Raw genomic sequence first — 19349 nt, forward strand, 5'->3', positions numbered from 1 at the left:
CTTCCGTTCTCGCAGAGAGTTGCCTCATTGCTGTTGCTCTGAGATGGCAACTCAGTGCGAATGCTCATGTGCCAATTGAATCTCGTCAAGGAAACTATCAGTGATTGTATTTTGACTAACGTTTCAATAAAAAGCATGGATTTTAACGAACAAAGAAAAGCATTCAACAACAGAAAACAAACATAGGTACACGGTGAGGGTTTAAGAATTTACATTTTTGAAGTATCGACTGCTAGCGACTTGAAAGAGTCGGCGCTTAAATTCGTGGAGTTGAGATCTTGGCTATATATTCCCCATGACAAACACATTGCAACACAATCACTATAAGTTAGTAAAGTCTGAAGTCTTTATTGAAATACCAGCCATTTGCGATGCTGTACAGTGGAATTGAGAGAAATTATCAAGTTTGTCATATAACATAGGCTTTCAGCAGAGGGCTGGTGGGGAATAAGAGGCCAAAATAGGTGAGATAATTAAAATATTTTAGGAATGTCACAGTATATTGTAACTGAAAAGTCAGAATCCAACAAAATGTTGCAACATAGCCTACTGTAACTAATTTTCTTGGCTTGTTTTCCTGAAAGCCGTGTATCCCAATTCCAACCACGGTCAAATATGCAACTCACACACACTCATAAGAATATCAAGAAAGTCCTACGAACTGAGACAGTGAATACTTGTGCGCAAGGTGGCAGTTAGCCACGGATGACTAGACTGTAATGAAGGTTTAAATAAAACAGGCATTATATTATTAAAGGTCAAATACTGTCATTTTTATCTCAATATCAAATCATTTCTGGGTAACAATTAAGTACCTTTTACTGGGATTATTTTCAATAAGAATTGTCAAAAAGAAACAAAAATAGCTTTTTACCAAAGAGCAATTTCTCAAGTAAGAATTTTGCTAGGAATGTCTTGGACTGGTCTGAGTGGGGAGGGGAAAACAGAAAACTAGCTGTTATTGGCAGGAAGGTTTGGAACTCTCTTTCTTATTGGTCCATTAACTAATTTACCACCTGGTGATTTCACCAGGCAGGTCAAAACTCCATCCCACCAAAACTGGCTGAAATTTCAGGTGTTTTTCCCCCCCAAACAGGTCTTACACTAAGAGGACTATCCTCATTTTCACAATTTCACAGTATTATTCCAACCTCATCGTGTGGAATTATATATAAAACACAGGAAATAACGGTTTTGACTGCACTGGGCCTTGAAAGTCATCCATTGTTAGGTAGAAGTAAAGTTTGAATGTTGCATCTCTGGTTATACTATAAATATATACATTACTGTGGCAGTGGAGACAGGTTTAGGACTATGTTTGAGGATAATATTACCTCTAATCTATTACCCAAACTAAACTCAACAGTATTGCATACATACATACATACAGTACAGTATGTAGAACATGAACAGTTAATTGATTAGAGTTGATTAGAGAAACCCAAAAATATATAATTAGGAGAATCATCCATTTTAGAGAAAGGTACATTTTTCAGACAGTATAAAAACAAGTTAATAGCCTAATAATGTACAGGTTTGTTTTTCATACATTGTTATCAGGTAAAATAAGTCATATTTATTTTCTAGTTCTCAAAACCGTAACTAAACCGTAGATGAGAGTGAAAGATAGTCATGAGAAAAGTGAATAGTTCCGTTCAGTTGAGGCAATTTAATCAACACATGATTACAATACTGATTAATCCTGTCTTTAAAACCAGACACACTCCAGTGCAACAGTAGAATGTCCTCTGGCTATGCCAAGGCTAAACGATATGTAAACATTCTCTGTTTTTGGTTGTTCCTGCAGGTCAGTCCTTTGAACAGTCTGTGTGCCCTCATCAGTACTACCCTACTGTACATAGAGATGCTTGTAGATGCTTGGAGTCCTACTTGCTGAGGTAAAACATTTATGTTTGTTAGATGTCTCTTCTCTGGTCCCATCATGACTTCAACAGAGAAAAGTGATATATTCCAATTTTTCCAAGCAGCGATTTATGGTATTGATAGATAAACTGGATGTTGAACTCACGTGGTCCAGTACAATAGCTTTGCACAGAACAGGGTGGGGCCTTGAGGGTGAGACCTATCGCTCTGACTTGACCTTGTAGCGCAGCACTAGGTAGGTGGCGAATCGGAGAATCACGAAGAAGATCCCCAGAATGATGAAGTCCATGTAGAGCTTGGCGTCCTCCACGTCCAACAGTTGGAGGACCTCCTCAGGCTTCTGGAACTTACACACTTTCCCCGGACAATACAGATCGGTACGGTTCATCCCGTATATGGACAGGATCACCCCCTCAAAACCGTACCTGGGAGGCAACACAGACTAATTGGTCTAAAATCTAGATTAAACCAGATGACAGGTACTCGTATTGTTATTATTTGCAGGTCAATACAATGCAAAGATAAAAACAACCACAGTCTTCTGTGCATTGCGATATTTTACCCCCCTCTCTCTTTTCATATTTTATTGAGATAAGCAGGCATGAAGTGAGTAGTGGAGACAATTATAGGTACAGTGGCAAGAAAAAGTATGTGAACCCTTTGGAATTACATGGATATCTGCATAAATTGGTCATAACATTTGATCGGATCTTCATCTACCTGTAAGTCACAATAGACAAACGCAGTGTGCTTCAACTAATAACACACAAATTATTGCATTTTTCTTTTCTATATTGAATACGTCATTTAAACATTCACAGTTTAGGTTGGGAAAAGCATGTGAACTACTAGGCTAATGACTTCTCCAGAAGCTGATTGGAGTCAGGAGTCAGCTCACCAGGAGTCCAATCAATGAGATGAGATTGGAGATGTTGGTTAGAGCTGCCTTGCCCTATAAAAAACACTCACAAAATTTGAGTTTGCTATTCACAAGAAGCATTGCCTGATGTGAACCATGCCTTGAACAAAATAGATCTCAGAAGACCTAAGACTAAGATTTTTTGACTTCCAGTATATAAAGCTGGAAAGGGTTACAAAAGTCTCTCTAAAGGGCTTGATGTTCATCAGTCCACGGTAAGACAAATTGTCTATACATGGAGAAAGTTCAGCACTGTTGCTACTCTCCCTAGGAGTGGCTGTCCTGCAAAGATGACTGCAAGAGCACAGCACAGAATGCTCAATGAGGTTAAGAAGAATCCTAGCGTGTCAGCTAAAAACTTACAGAAATTTCTGGAAGATGCTAACATCTCTGTTGACGAGTCTACAATATGTAAAACACTAAACAAGAATGGTGTTCATGGGAGGACACCACGGAAGAAGCCACTGCTGTTCAAAAAAAACATTGCTGCACGTCTGAAGTTCGAAAAAGAGCACCTGGATGTTCCACAGCGCTAAAAATATTCTGTCGACAGATTAAACTAAAGTTGTGTTGTTTGGAATGAAAACACAACACTATGTGTGGAGAAAAAAAGGCACAACACACCAACATCAAAACCTCATCCCAACTGTAAACTATGGTGGAGGGAGCATCATGGTTTGGGACTGCTTTGCTGCCTCAGCTTGCTATCATTGACGGAAAAATGAATTCCCAAGTTTATCAAGACATTTTGCAGGAGAATCTAAGGCTATCTGTCTGCCAATTGAAGCTCAACAGAAGTTAGATGATGCAACAGGACACCAACCCATTAGACATAAGTAAATCAACAACAGAATGGCTTGAACAGAAGAAAATACGCCTTCTGAAGTGGCCCAGTCAGTCCTGACCTCTACCCGATTGAGATGCTGTGGCATGACCTCAAGAGAGCGGTTCACACCAGACATCCCAAGAATATTGTGGAACTAAAACAGTTTTGTAAAGAGGAATGGTCCAAAATTCCTCCTGACCGTTGTGCAGGTCTGATCTGCAAGTATAGAAAACGTTTGTTTGAGGTTATTGCTACCAAAGGAGGGTCAACCTGTTATTAAATCCAAGGGTTCACAAACTTTTCTCAACCTGCACTGTGAATGTTTACACGGTGTGTTCAATAAAGACATGAACAATTATAATTCTTTATGTGTTATTAGTTTAAGCAGACTGTGTTTGTCTATTGTCGTGACCTAGATAAAGATCAAATCAAATTTGATGACCAATTTATGCAGAAATCCAGGTAATTCCAAAGGGTTTACATACTTTTTCTTCCCACTGTAGAAGACGTAAAGCGTTGGACTCTGGGGTCGAACCTCCACCGCTAGTGGTCATGTTATGTGTAGTTCAAGGTCAGCAGCGTTACCATTAGACCAGACTACAGCACGAGTGGGACATACCTGACATAGGACACATAGGAGCTCCATTGCAGGTACTTGGGAATGGTGTCAAAGTTGACAAAGAAGCCCGAGAAGAGAAGGACAGGAATGGCAGTGACGGGGCCGACGAAAGTGGCCACCTGTGGAAAGATAGACAGGTAGAGGGGCTAATGGTCTGTACACATTGCAAGTGACAAGTAATTTAATGGTGCTCGTGGACAAAAGTAGACCTGGTTGTTCATGCAAAAATATGGCAAATTAAGTCACTACGTTGTTTAGGTTGCGCTAGGGTAGTACCGACTAGGAGACACACACCCATGAAGGCTACATGTGCCAGTGCAGAGTGTTAAGAAAATTAGCTAGATGGTGAAACATTAGCATTAGTTAGCATTTAGTTAATTCCAGCAGGTACCTGGAGGTTGGTGGAGGCAGCACCAACCAGGAGCCCTAGTGACTGGGCTACTAGGGCCGTGCAGATGGACAGGGCCAGGAAGAGCAGGAAGCGGGTGGCCTCCGGAGGCTGATCTGTCATCCAGTACACTATACTGCAGTACATGACGGGGCAGAGGACCTGGGGAAGAGTGGGCCGTACTGTACATAAACACTGGGTGGCACTGCTGTATCTATGTTGTATTATGCTGTTGGGGTTCTCTGAGACACACACACACACACACATTTTGCTGTGTGCCTGCTTTGTTTGGATGACCATCTCACCTGGAATGGAATGTCAGCCATGGTCTTAGCCAGATAGTAAGCCTTCAGGCTGTACCAGTAGTTTAGATGTTCCCTCAGAAAAACGGACATCTCCAGAGGAACTGCAGGTCAGACATTACGAAACGGCAGACAATAATTAAACAGTCTGCCTTCTTTAACGTACTTACCAATGTCATGGATCCTAGGGGATCCCTGGGAAACGATGACGTTTGTTGCTGAATGGACTATCTAATGGACTACCCTGACTAAATAAATCAAGGGGAATTGACATTGGTTTTAGTTAGCCCAGCGGAGTTAACAAATGCCTATGTGACCCTTCAGGGTAAGCTAGCTTGTTTAAACCTAGGGTTAATGATAGCCCTGGGGCCTAGGCTAAGAACATGCATCGTGAAAAGACTTACAGAGACAGAAAACTTTGGTTGCATCCCAAATGGCTTTATTCTATTCTATTCTCTATTTAGTGCACTACTTTTGACCAGGGAATAGGGTGCCATTTAAGGACGAAACCAGTGACTGCAAAGTTCCTCCTGGTGAAGTGTCAGTACACACGTTGAATGCCTATAAGCTATAACCTATAAAACAATGCTGACTAACGAACAAGTCCCACCCCACAATTCGGTCGACTCACATGTGAGCACGGTGGGCATCAGAGCTCCGAACATGAGGAAGAGCATGGAGAAGAAGAGGAAGCCGGTGTTGTTGAAGACCTTGCTGGCGTCGTTGCCAATGTTCAAGTAGAGCAAGCCGATCAGTACTCCTATAGAGATGTGGGACATCAGCCTTAGGTGTGTCAACACCTGAAACAGAAACGCCCTCCTCTCTTATACAATTCACTCATCCTCATTATAAGCATGCTCAATGGAGAATCTCATTAAAAGTGACTTGTCCACTAATCCATGGCTAGGCTTAAGACTAGCCCAAAAAGTTGATGTATACACGCGTGCTATTGCTACCTGTTAGCGCCCAGCTACCCGAGGAAACCTTGTAATTCGACTCACATACCTGGTCTCGACATATCGTTATCAACGTTCTATTGAAGAGAATGCAAAACTGTGTCAGAGTGCTTGTGGCAAATGAATGGCTCTCAATGGCTCCTGAGTCCTGTGAAAAGAGACAGACAGGGGGCATGTCAAGACAAAACAGAGGGCCACTGTCTAAAGTCTGCGTGTGAGTGTGTGAGTGGGTGTGCGTGAGTGTCAGTGAATAGGGCTTATTCCTTAGTGATTCTCAGTTGTGTGTAGCATTAGTACTCACCTTGAGGCACTTTGTTGGACAAACAGCGGATGTGTCTTTTTTGTCACATGAGTTCTTCTTCTCCTCTATGGCACACATTCCACCCTGGGCCGCCTCAAACAGAACAGGATTCCAATCTCCATACTCCCCCGATGCCACTTCGATGACTGGGACAGAGAAAATCCTGTTAACACCTTCTATGAATACACTGTTACTAAAATACATTATGCATAGCTAATAAGGCAATTTAACTGTGTTTTTAAGGCATTATGAAGAGGGTATTAACGCAACCTGGCAGAGGTATGCAATGTGGGGCAAAAGACAAAGACATTTAACGGATATTAAGTGTGTGTGCTCTGTTCTGAGGTCCCATTGAACTCACTGAAATCTGCCGGGTTGTGGTAGGTGGGGCAGTGGAGCCCCAGGTTCTTCAGATAGGGGATGAGGTATGGGACGGTGCCTTTGTATATGCACTGGCCCTGACTCAGGATGTACAGCTGTGGAAGGACAAGACAACACATCAGGTGGAGAGAAAGACACAGCTGGTCCGTGGGTGGGGACCGGAGTTTTTCCTGATCACGTGACCCTACCAGAAAAAACTCTGGGCTTTTATACAACTAGGGGGGCCTGGAAATGTTGTGGTCTGGTCGGGTTACAGGGTTAGGAAAAACTCCTCCCCACAACCAGGGGACAACTGCCACAGCTCCGTATTGTCTCTCCGTGTTCATGTGTTGTCTAATCATTTGATGGAAGTGGACAGAGAGAGGCCTGTTTGTACCTTATCAAACATCTCAAAGAGTTTGGCGCTGGGCTGGTGGATGGTGCAGATGATGGTGCGTCCCCCCAGGGCTAGAGATTTCATAAGAGAAACCACTTGGTAACAGGAGGCACTGTCCAGACCACTGGAAACAACAGCCATAGACAGGGAGAGAGTTAGGGAAGCACGACCAGCAGGATACCGGTAGTTGACAAACAACCTCTATTTCAAATGAATATGTGTAGCGGGGTGCGTAATTGGCGGCAGAGAAGTCAGCCGGAGATTTATTAAGCAAAACCAACGGCAACCAGAAAAACAAGATAAATGGGCACAAAAATAACCCGTTGTGCGCTCACGGGGAACGTGCACAAGCACTACAATAAACAATCCCACACAAAGACATGGGGGGAACAGAGGGTTAAATACACAACAAGTGAATTAGGGGATTGAAACCAAGTGTGAGGAAAACAAGACAAAACAAATGGAAATGAAAAGTGGATCGATGATGGCTAGAAGACCGGCGACGCCGACCGCCGAGCGCCGCCCAAACAAGTAACAATATGTGACAATATGGAATGTACTTTATAACACTACGGGTTATATGTCCAATTTACTCCCGCCCCAAAACTCAGGCTACTGATGGCTAAATAATTACATTTTAATTCAATTCCATACAACTTTATTAATCCCTGAGGGGCAGATAGAAAGGCACTTTCAGTGCATGGCTACATTTCATATATTCTGAGGGGGAAGGGGGATGTAATCCGTGGTGGAGGTGGAGGTCACGTTACATCATCAGTAGTGTCATGCCTACTCCCGCTGCCCCTCTCCAGTGCTCGACATCGCCAGTCTACTAACCAGCAGTCCTGGCACCATCATTACACACACCTGGACCTCATCATCTTGATTACTCTCCCTTTATTTAGCCCTCAGTAGCCTCAGTTATTAGGCAGTACTGGTTTCGTTCACGTTCAGTACGCTTCTCCTGTTTTGTTTATCTCCCTTCTCTTATCATTAAACGTACCTTCTGCATCTGCTTCCTGACTCCAAACGCATACGTTACAAGTAGGACCAGGAGTTTTTCCTCCAGGCCTTAGATCAAGTAACACTGCCACACTACACCACCAACAAGAATGTACAAGGGCTTATCTTGTCCCATAGTTGATGGATCAGGTAGACATGGTGACATAGTGAGCCTCTTACCTGGTTGGCTCGTCAAAGAACATGACTGGGGGATTGTTGACTAGCTCAAGGGCGATTGCCAGCCGTTTACACTGCCCCCCAGATAGGGAGCTGGTGCGAGTGTGAGCACACTCCTGGAGCCCTAAAGCAGTCAGGATCTCATTCACCTACACACACACACACACACACACACACACACACACACACACACACACACACACACACACACACACACACACACACACACACACACACACACACACACACACACACACACACACACACACACCACACACACGCAAGCACACACACCCACACATTGTCTGCCATTAGTAGGTAAACACAAATCACAGTTGTATGTATAATTTCACACATCTGCAAGTTGTTCATTTCTGTCCAACTCACCAGTTCTTTTTTCACGTCCATAGTTTCACTGAGCTTCAAGTTGGCCGAAACCTGAAACAACATCAAATCCATAGAATACAGTAATTTAGCTATGTTTTCGCCATGAAAATGTACGATTTCCACTATTCACCCTGCAGTACATCCAGTGAATGGCAACAGTCACCACTTTCTTCTACACCTCACATTAGTCCATCATTGCTGCATAATAACAAACCACAAACATACAACCTATTTTCCCAATAAGAACATGTGTCTGGGTCATGTTCATTAGGCACCAAACGGAAGAAAACGGACTGAAACAGGGAGGGACTACCCAGATTTGTCCAATAATAATTTTTTGTTTTAAGTTGCAAAATGTTTTAAAATGTTTTCAACTGTGTGCCCTAATGAACACGACTCTGTGCTCTCACCATCATGGCTTCCCGGACAGTGAGGTGGAGCAGCAGCATGTCATCCTGCATGATATAACAGGACATCTTACGAAACGTGCGGAGATCTCTGGGTTTCCCATTCACCAGGATCTTCCCTTTCATACCTGTTTCCCTAAGGAGGACACACAGGAGTGGAGAATGGACGAATACAAATGTATTAATTTGACTACTCCTGGTGCAGTGACATGATGATTGATAATAAACACACAGGTTCAATTCCATCAAACCCACATTATCTGTAGCTATTTTCCCATGGTCAAACACATCACACAATTCTTTAAAACATCCCAAAATGGTTTTGGGTACTGTGAAAACCTAATACTAGGTACTAGACCTTCCTCACAGTTACTTTAGATGCTTCCAGTTTTTACGATAATAATGTTATGTGTGCAGGCAGACGTTTGTAAACAAAGACAATGAGTTAACATTCCAATCACAGTGGAATGAAACAGAGCAGGAAGACTTTTTGGGAAATTGATGTCAGATAAGAGGTGTTTGTTTAAAATGGGGATGAATACTTGAATAAGCAAAAATAGTGCTTGCAGGTAGTGTAAGTTATGCAAAAGCAGTGCAGAGCCGTTGCTGAGAGGTAACGTTACCCGCTCATATGCACATGTAGGACCCCTAGAGACCGGGATTCAATTCCTGCCTCAACCCTTTACCCTGTTACCCCTATCTCCCTCTCACGTTCTGATATATCTGAATAGAACATAAAAAATATATGTACGGTAGACTGGTGTTCCATTCTCCTTAAAACAAAAAACTATGCGAAAGAATGATAACAGCCCTCTCACCTGTAGCCAGCCAGGATGTTCATCAGAGTGGACTTGCCGGCCCCTGAGGGCCCCATGATTCCAATCAGCTCTCGGCTGCAGAACCTCCCCGACAGGCACTTAAGTAAGGCTTTAAAACCTGGAAAAAGACCAGTAAGGAATAGGTCCATCTATGCAGTGGTTTAAAGTACTTAATTAAAAATACTTTAAAGTACTACTTAAGTAGTTTTTTTTGGTATCTGTACTTTACTATTTATATTTTCTTTTACTTCACCACATTCCTAAAGAAAGTTATTCCATACATTTTCCCTGACACACAAAAGTACTCATCATATTTTTAATGCTTACTTAGCAGGACATGAAAATGGTCAAATGCACTGACAAGTTGATTAATTTCAGTAACAAATCAAATCAAATTGTATTAGTCACATGCGCCGAATACAACAGAATGTAGGTCTTACATTACAGTGAAATACTTACTTACGAGCCCCTAACCAACAATGCAGTTTAAGAAAATACGGATAAGAATAAGATATAACAGTAATTAAAGAACAGCAGTGAAATAACAATTCGCAAGACTATATACAGGGGGGTACCAGGACAGAGTCAATGTGCAGAGGTAATATGTACATGTAGGTAGAGTTATTAAAGTGACTATGCATAGATGATAACAACAGAGAGTAGCAGCGGTGTAAAAGAGGGGGAGGGGTAATGTAAATAGTCTGGGTAGCCATTTGACTAGATGTTCAGGAGTCTTATGGCTCGGGGGTAGAAGCTGTTTAGAAGCCTCTTGGACCTAGACTTGGCGCTCCGGTACCGCTTGCCGTGCGGTAGCAGAGAGAACAGTCTATGACTAGGGTGGCTGGAGTCTTTGACAATTTTTATGACCTTCCTCTGACACCGCCTGGTATAGAGGTCCTGGATTGAACTCAGTTTTTCACAATTCCTGACATTTAATCCTCGTAAAAATGCCCTTTCTTAGGTCAGTTAGGATCACCACTTTTTTTTAAGAATGTGAAATGTCAGAATAGTAGTAGAGAGAATGATTTATTTCAGCTTTTATTTCTTTCATCACATTCCCAGTAGGTCAGAAGTTGACATACACTCAATTAGTATTTGGTAGCGTTGCCTATAAATTGTTTAACTTAGGTCAAACTTTTTGGGTAGCAAGTTGGGTGAATTATCGCCCATTCCTCCCGGCAGAGCTGGTGTAACTGAGTCAGGTTTGTAGGCCTCCTTGCTCGCACACGCCTTTTCAGTTCTGCCCACAAATTTTCTATAGGAGTGAGGTCAGGGGTTTGTGAAGGCCACTCCAGTACCTTGACTTTTTTGTCCTTAAGCCATTTTGCCACAACTTTGGAAGAATGCTTGCGGTCATTGTCCATTTGGAAGACTCATTTGCGACCAAGCTTTAACTTCCTGACTGATGTCTTGAGATGTTGCCTCAATATATCGACATCATTTTCCTCCCTCATGATGCCATCTATTTTGTAAAGTGCACCATTACCTCCTGCAGCAAAGCACCCCCAAAACATGATTCTACCACCCCCGTGCTTCACGGTTGGGATGGTGTTCTTCAGCTTGCAAGCATCCCCCTTTTTCCTCCAAACATAACGATGGTCATTATGGCCAAGCAGTTATAGTTTTGTTTCATCAGACCAGAGGACATTTCTCCAAAAAGTACAATCTTTGACCCCATGTGCAGTTGCAAACCGTAGTCTGGCTTTTTTATGGCGGTTCTGGAGCAGTGGCTTCTTCCTTTGTCACGAACTGGCTCGAAGTTCGTAACAAAAAGGGAGACCACGTGGAAATAAGGATTAACAAAATATATTTATTAACTGAAGTAAACTAAATACAATTAACAATGGTGTGTGTAGTCTGTAATCAGTAGTGTAATTGAGTGTTTGCGTGCATAAATGTGATAATGAGGGGTGTTGAAAGGTGCCAAAGCAAACAAACGGCCGCAAAAATGCCACAACCAAACTCTATACGTGTGTCTGCATGGAGAGTCTCTTCAATGAATGGGGAAGAGGTGTATTTATGGGACACGACCCTCCCGGCTCCGCTGACCGGCATCCTATTAAGGAAAACAAGAACAAAGAGAAAGAATACGGCAGAAAAAGTGGGAGGGTCGTCACACTTGCTGAGCGGCCTTTCAGGTTATGTCAATATAGGTCTCGTTTTACTGTGGATATAGATACTTTTGTACCCGTTTCCTCCAGCATCTTCACAAGGTCGTTCGCTGTTGTTCTGGGAATGATTTGCGCTTTTCGCACCAAAGTACGTTCATCTCTAGGAGACAGAACGCGTCTCCTTTCTGAGTGGTATGACGGCTGCTTGGTCCCATGGTGTTTATACTTGCGTACTATTGCTTGTACAGATGAACGTGGTACCTTCAGGCGTTTGGAAATTGCTCCCAAGGATGAACCAGACTTGTGGAGGTCTACATTTTTTTTTCTGAGGTCTGATTTCTTTTGATTTTTCCATGATGTCAAGCAAAGAGACACTGAGTTTGAAGGTAGGCCTTGAAATACATCCACAAGTACACCTCCAATTGACTCAAATTATGTCAATTAGCCTATCAGAAGCTCCTAAAGCCATGACATCATTTTCTGGAATTTTCCAAGCTGTTTAAAGGCACAGTCAACTTAGTGTATGTAAACTTCTGACTCTAATCTGTCTGTAAACAATTGTTGGAAAAATTACTTGTGTCATGCACAAAGTAGATGTCCTAACCGACTTAGCAAAACTATAGGTTTGTTAACAAGAAATGTGTGGAGTGGTTGAAAAACAAGTTCTAATGACTCCAACCTAAGTGTATGTAAACTTCCGACTTCAATTGTATAACACATTTTTTCAGTCTCCTGAGGGGGAATAGGCTTTGTCGTGCCCTCTTCACAATTGTCTTGGTATGCTTAGACCATGTTAGTTTGTTGGTGATGTGGACATCAAGGAACTTGAAACTCTCAACCTGCTCCTCTACAGCCCCGTCGATGAGAATGGGGGCGTGCTCAGTCCTTGTTTTCTTGTAGTCCACAGTCATCTCCTTTGTCTTGATCACATTGAGGGAGAAGTTGTTGTCCTGGCACCACACGGCCAGGTCTCTGACCTCCCTATAGGCTGTCTCGTTGTTGTCGGTGATCAGGCCTATCACTGTTGTGTCATCGGAAAACTTAATGATGGTGTTGGAGTCGTGCCTGGCCGTGCAGTCATGAGTGAACAGGGAGTACAGGAGGGGACTGAGCACACACCCCTGAGGAGCCCCTGTGTTGAGGATCAGTGTTGCGGATGTGTTGTTACCTACCCTTACCACCTGGGGACAGCCCATCAGGAAGTCCTGGATCCAGTTGCAGAGGGAGGTGTTTAGTCCCAGGGCACTATGGTGTTGAACGTTGAGCTGTAGTCAATTAATAGCATTCTCACATAGGTGTTCCTTTTGTCCAGGTGGGAAAGGGCAGTGTGGATTGCAATAGAGATTGCATCATCTGTGGATCTTTTATGGCGGTATGCAAATTGGAGTGGGTCTAGAGTTTCTGGGATAAACCCTAGACCCACTCCATTAAGTTTGCTGATGACACAACAGTGGTAGGCCTGATCACCGACAATGATGAGACAGCCTATAGGGAGGAGGTCAGAGAACTGGCAGTGTGGTGCCAGGACAACAACCTCTCGCTCAATGGAGCTGATCGTGGACTACAGGAAAAGGCGGGCCGAACATTAACATCGACGGGGCTGTAGTAGAGCGGGTCGAGAGTTTCAAGTTCCTTGGCGTCCACATCACCAACGATCTATCATGGTCCAAACACGCCAAGACAGTCATAAAGAGAGCACGACAAAACCTTTTCCTCCTCAGGAGACTGAAAAGATTTGGCATGGGTCCCCAGATCCTCAAACACTGGTTTTATGACACCTTCACACCCTGTTGTAAATTGAGAAAGAACTCTCCCTTTGGTCTCTAGTATCAAGATCGGAATGGCTTTGCTACAGAGAAATGTTTTCCTCACAAAAACTCTAACGTCAAAAAAAGTGAATATTGGAACAATATTTGTATGATAGGAATGTTAGGAATGGTCAGTGGGGACCTAAAGAATAATCATGTCATATTGTTTATTATTTTGTAATGTTATTAAAAACTGTATGAACCAAATAATGTAACTTAGGAAGGAAACACATTCTAGCTTTCAAGTTTCCATCCAATATGATGTTAGTATAATATGAAGAACGATTAAACTATTTTTGGTAAGATAGGAATGTGATTTTGGTTTTCTAATGAGATAATGTTTTTTCATGTCCGTTGCACATTAACTAAGCCACGCCCCTAAAGAGGTCAGAAGAGTGTGTCAGTGTAATGGAACCGCCTTTCCGACCAGAGTGCTTAAGAATTAACATATCAGACCAGCAGACGGACAGCGTGAGCTTAACGTTACAAATCATTGAAACTACCAGACCAGTACATTGCCAGGTTGCTGCTGGCGTGTAGTGGTTTGGAGCTGAACCCTGAATAATCCACCAAAGACTATGCCAGAAGACATGAGCGCGTGGTCCACACGTTGAAATGGTTGGAAACTCTGAAAACCAACACGAGATGAGAAGATAACCTTCACTACGAGAACAGAAACATTCACAGTCTGCAGCTGTGCATGTAAAGGTGGTCCTAGAACTTTGACTAAAGACACGGGGTAGGAAGGAAGAAATCCCATCTCAGACAATCACTGGTGCATCTGAGTAGCTGTTCTATTTGAACACTCCACTACTAGAGAAGCTCTACAACTAAGAAGGACATTGTGACCTCTGGTGGACAAGCCGAGCCTTACACCAAAGCATGAACTACAACTACCCCTCCCCATAGAAGGGTTGATTGGTTCAACAGAGATAGACAACAAACAAAGACATCTACGCGGAAATAGATACATTGCTTTTCTTATCCGAATGGGCAGTGGTTAGGATGCTAAGTATTCTGATTACTCTGAGCGTAGCTTCCAAATGTATGTACGATAAGTTTGACTCGCTATATCCCTCTCTCTTCCTGACCCCTTCCTTTTCATAACCAAGCAGTCATGCTGTTGTTAGTCCACTAGGGAACTGTTTCCATTGTATTACGTAAAGACAAGATGAAATCAAGAATAGTGTGATGGGTGACAATATTAGCCTTGTGAATCACTTACATTTACATTTACATTTAAGTTATTTAGCAGACGCTCTTATCCAGAGCGACTTACAAGTACATAAATTCATACTTTTTTGTACTGGCCCCCCGTGGGAATCGAACCCACAACCCTGGCGTTGCAAGCGCCATGCTCTACCAACTGAACCACACGGGGCCCGTTGTGAATGATATATTATCACTTGTGAATTATGCCCAGTTTAAGGCAAACAGCACATGCTTTTTTTGTGAGTAACTTTTTCAAATCATAGTCGCACACCTCATGTACCCTAGCCCATAGGCCTATATGTTGGATTAAGGTATCACAACTAAAGTGGCCAAATAACTTCTTAAAATGAAGCACATGAATCCGCTTTACAACAAGTGTAGAGCCTAACTAGCATACATATGCAGTGCATGAGTTTCAAGTTTGGGGAAGATCATTTTCTTAATAAAAGCATTACATGCATAACCGCATTTGTGATCACTTTTGAGAATGGTGTTTTCCTGCTAATGGAACAGGTTTTTTTCCTTGCTAAAACAGTTTTGTTATGCTAGTGGTTGTATTAAATTTGGGATTTATCGCATCCTACAATTGTCCCAAACTATGTTTGGAATATTTATTTTTCGCACAAAATGGAATAGGTCAACTTTTGTACTATGAGGAATAGTAGATTGACATAGGCTAGTGCTTTTGCTGTTCATTAGGCTTACTCATCTTGTTGGCTGACAAAAAGTAAATGTGGACAGTTCTTCCAATATCTTCAATATGTGCCTCAGAATTGGATAAGGACCCACGCAGTTGCTTCCCCAATGTGTTGGTCTTCACTTGTAGCCTGTGAGAAAGGGCGGTGGTTAGTGGTTAGAGCGTTGGGCCAGTAACCGAAAGTTTGATAGATTGAGTCCCTGAGCTGACAAGGTAAACATCTGTTGTTCTTCCCCTGAACAAGGCAGTTAACCCACTGTTCCTAGACTGTCATTATAAATAATAATTTGTTCTTATCTGACTTGCCTAGTTAAATAAAAAAGACCCAATCACGTGACTGAGAGCGATGTGAGTGAGAGGTGCTTTGGCACGCAGCTGGGAGAAGGGAATTATAATTATTATATACAGCCCAGGGCCATTGGTCGCAAACGGCATGGATTTTTTTAGGGGGCATTACGGCCACACAAAGCCGGGAAATTCAAGGCATTATCAAGTGCTTGTCAAATTGTGAATGAGAGACCGATGAAGTGTGTACAGCCTATGCAAAAAAACTAAGCAGAGATGCCTTTCATTTTTCAAATCATCATTAGAGTCGCATTATGCAGCATTAGAATGTATTACAAATCAAAACATATATCCCAACATTTTTATCACAACTAAAGTTACATAAATATAGGAGTACCTGTTTCTTTGTTAACCACTCAACACAGCTCAACACAGAATAGCCGCACGTGCGCACTCCCTCAAATCGTTTGGAGAAAATATAATTTCTATTTTGTTCAACTGTATTCTTCATACTATTCCCACCGTACCTTCTCTGGTATGCAATCTGGTTTCCGAACTGGTCATGTGTGCACCTCAGCCACGCTCAAGGTCCTAAACGATATCATAACCGCCATCGATAAGAGACAATACTCTGCAGCTTTATTCATCAACCTGACCAAGGCTTTCGACTCTGTCAATCACCACATTCTTATCGGCAGACTCAACAGCCTTGATTTCTCAAATGACTGCCTCGCCTGGTTCACCAACTACTTCTCAGACAGAGTTCAGTGTGTCAAATCGGAGGGCCTGTTGTCCGGACCTCTGGCAGTCTCTATGGGGGTGCCACAGGGTTCAATTCTCGGGCCGACTCTCTTCTCTGTATACATCAATGATGTCGCTCTTGCTGCTGATGATTCTCAGATCCACCTCCAAGCAGACGACACCATTCTGTATACTTCTGGCCCTTCTTTGGACACTGTGTTAACTAATCTGCAGACGAGCTTCAATGCCATACAACTCTCCTTCCGTGGCCTCCAACTGCTCTTAAATGCAAGTAAAACTAAATGCATGCTCTTCAACCGATCGCTGCCCGCACCTGCCCGCCCGTCCAGCATCACTACTCTGAATGGTTCTGACTTAGAATATGTGGACAACTACAAATACCTAGGTGTCTGGTTAGACTGTAAACTCTCCTTCCAGACTCACATTAAGCATCTACAATCCAAAATTAAATCTAGAATCGGCTTCCTATTTCGCAACAAAGCATCCTTCACTCATGATGCCAAACATACCCTTGTAAAACTGACCATCCTGCCAATCCTTGACTTCAGGGATGTCATTTACAAAATAGCCTCCAACACTCTACTCAGCAAATTGGATGCAGTCTATCACAATGCCATCCGTTTTGTCACCAAAGCCCCATATACTACCCACCACTGTGACCTATACTCTCTCGTTGGCTGGCCCTCGCTACATATTCGTCGCCAAACCCACTGACTCCAGGTCATCTACAAGTCTCTGCTAGGTAAAGCCCCGCCTTATCTCAGCTCACTGGTCACCATAGCAGCACCCACCCGTAGCACGCGCTCCAGCAGGTTTATTTCACTGGTCACCACCAAAGCCAATTCCTCCTTTGGCCGCCTTTCCTTCCAGTTCTCTGCTGCCAATGACTGGAACGAATTTCAAAAATCACTGAAGCTGGAGACCCATATCTCACTAACTTTATGCACCAGCTGTCAGAGCAGGTCACAGATCACTGCACCTGTACATAGCCCATCTGTAAATAGCCCATCCAACTCCCTCATCCCCATACTGTTATTTTTTTTTTGCTCCTTTGCACCCCTGTATCTCTACTTGCACATTCATCTTCTGCACATCTATCACTCCAGTGTTTAATTGCTAAATTGTTATTATTTCACCACTATGGCCTATTTATTGCCTTACCTCCCTTATCTTACCTCATTTACACACACTGTATAAAGACTTTTTTCTCTATTGTGTTATTGACTGTATGTTTGTTTAGTCCATGTGTAACTCTGTGTTGTTTGTGTTGCACTGCTTTGCTTTATCTTGGCACAGTCGCAGTTGTAAATGAGAACTTGTTCTCAACTAGCCTACCTGGTTAAATCAAGGTGAAATAAAAAAAAATCTAAAATACAATTTTGGCCTGACATGGCAAGCATTTAGACATGCAAGTGTCTCTTCATCTTGTACGATTTCTGTATCGTATTAATGTGGTTTCTGAGACTCTAAACACTTTTTCAGACATGTAGTACACACCTTATGTGTTCAGACTTTCAAATCCAGGCGAAAGTGCACGACCTGGGCTATGGGTTCAGCTAAAAGCCCTACGGTACTAGGGGCTCAATTACAGAGCAGAACACAGAGAAGTATTGAATTTTATTAATGACAAGGGAAAATGGTATAAAGGTCTATAGGCGCATTGTTTGGAAGTTGATGCGTGGTCAATAATGGTCTTTAAACACGGCTGACATAGCATCCCAACGCTACCCCAAAGGATAAAGTTATTGTTGATGAAATGTGAGGGTAAAATGTGAGTGTTGAGTTGAGCTCATCCTGCAGCGACCAAGTATTTCCCTTCTACATTCAACTTCCAAGCTGGCCGTTTTTTGTCGTTGTTGTTGTTGCATCCAGTCAATAAATCCTCCTTCTTAATGAAAAAAATAACCCTTGTAAAACAAACTACAGCATCCAGGAGGTAACGAATCACGGTTGTGATCTCAGCAGGCGACTATGGCGGGAATATTTTTTCTCCTCCTGTGCAGCAGCCCCACTAGTGACCTCATCAGGTCAATACTCCTTACAGTTGCCATAAGGTGTTCTTAAGGTGTTCATAAGGTGTTCTTAAGGTGTTCATAAGGTGTTCTTAAGGTGTTCATAAGGTGTTCTTAAGGTGTTCATAAGGTGTTCTTAAGGTGTTCATAAGGTGTTCTTAAGGTATTCATAAGGTGTTCTTAAGGTATTCATAAGGTGTTCTTAAGGTATTCATAAGGTGTGCGTAAAGGTGTTCTTCTATCCTCAGTGTTAAGAGAAACTCACTCTACATGCCTTAATAGATTGGAAGTGGTGGGGAAGTACACTACCTGACCAAAACTATGTGGACACCTGCTCGTCGAACATCTCATTCCAAAATCATGGGCATTAGTATGGAGTTGGTCCCCTCTTTGCTGCTATAACAGCCTCCACTCTTCTGGGAAGGCTTTCCACTAGATGTTGTAACATTGCTATGAATGACTTGCTTCCATACAGCCACAAGAGCATTAGTGAGGCCGGGCACGGATGTTGGGCGATTAGGCCTGGCTCGCAGTCGGCATTCCAATTCATCCCAAAGAGTTGAGGTCAGGGCTCTGTGCAGTTCAGTCAAGTTCTTCCACGCCGATCTCGAAAAACCATTTCTGTATGGACTTTGTGCACGGGGGCATTGTCATGCTGAAACAGGAAAGTGCCTTCCCCAAACTGTTCACACAAAGTTGGAAGCACAGAATCGTCTAGA

General features: G+C 42.8%; 1 protein-coding gene across 1 annotated transcript in view; it reads right to left on the bottom strand.

Annotated features, from left to right (window-relative positions):
- Positions 1-322: 322 nt before the first annotated feature.
- Positions 323-19349, bottom strand: part of LOC129821811 (ATP-binding cassette sub-family G member 4-like) — a 34258-nt gene continuing 15231 nt past the window's right edge. The window contains exons 5-17 of the mRNA XM_055879484.1: positions 9744-9861; positions 8929-9061; positions 8519-8569; positions 8135-8280; positions 6953-7076; positions 6557-6671; positions 6196-6341; positions 5944-6042; positions 5570-5738; positions 4942-5042; positions 4640-4798; positions 4249-4367; positions 323-2309 (exon numbers count right to left, since the gene is read on the bottom strand). Of these exons, the coding sequence (XP_055735459.1) occupies positions 2084-2309; positions 4249-4367; positions 4640-4798; positions 4942-5042; positions 5570-5738; positions 5944-6042; positions 6196-6341; positions 6557-6671; positions 6953-7076; positions 8135-8280; positions 8519-8569; positions 8929-9061; positions 9744-9861 (1706 nt within the window). The 3' untranslated portion in view covers positions 323-2083. The remainder of the gene's footprint in view (positions 2310-4248; positions 4368-4639; positions 4799-4941; positions 5043-5569; positions 5739-5943; positions 6043-6195; positions 6342-6556; positions 6672-6952; positions 7077-8134; positions 8281-8518; positions 8570-8928; positions 9062-9743; positions 9862-19349) is intronic.

Source organism: Salvelinus fontinalis, chromosome 24, assembly GCF_029448725.1.
Source record: "Salvelinus fontinalis isolate EN_2023a chromosome 24, ASM2944872v1, whole genome shotgun sequence".
Classification (NCBI taxonomy): domain Eukaryota; kingdom Metazoa; phylum Chordata; class Actinopteri; order Salmoniformes; family Salmonidae; genus Salvelinus; species Salvelinus fontinalis.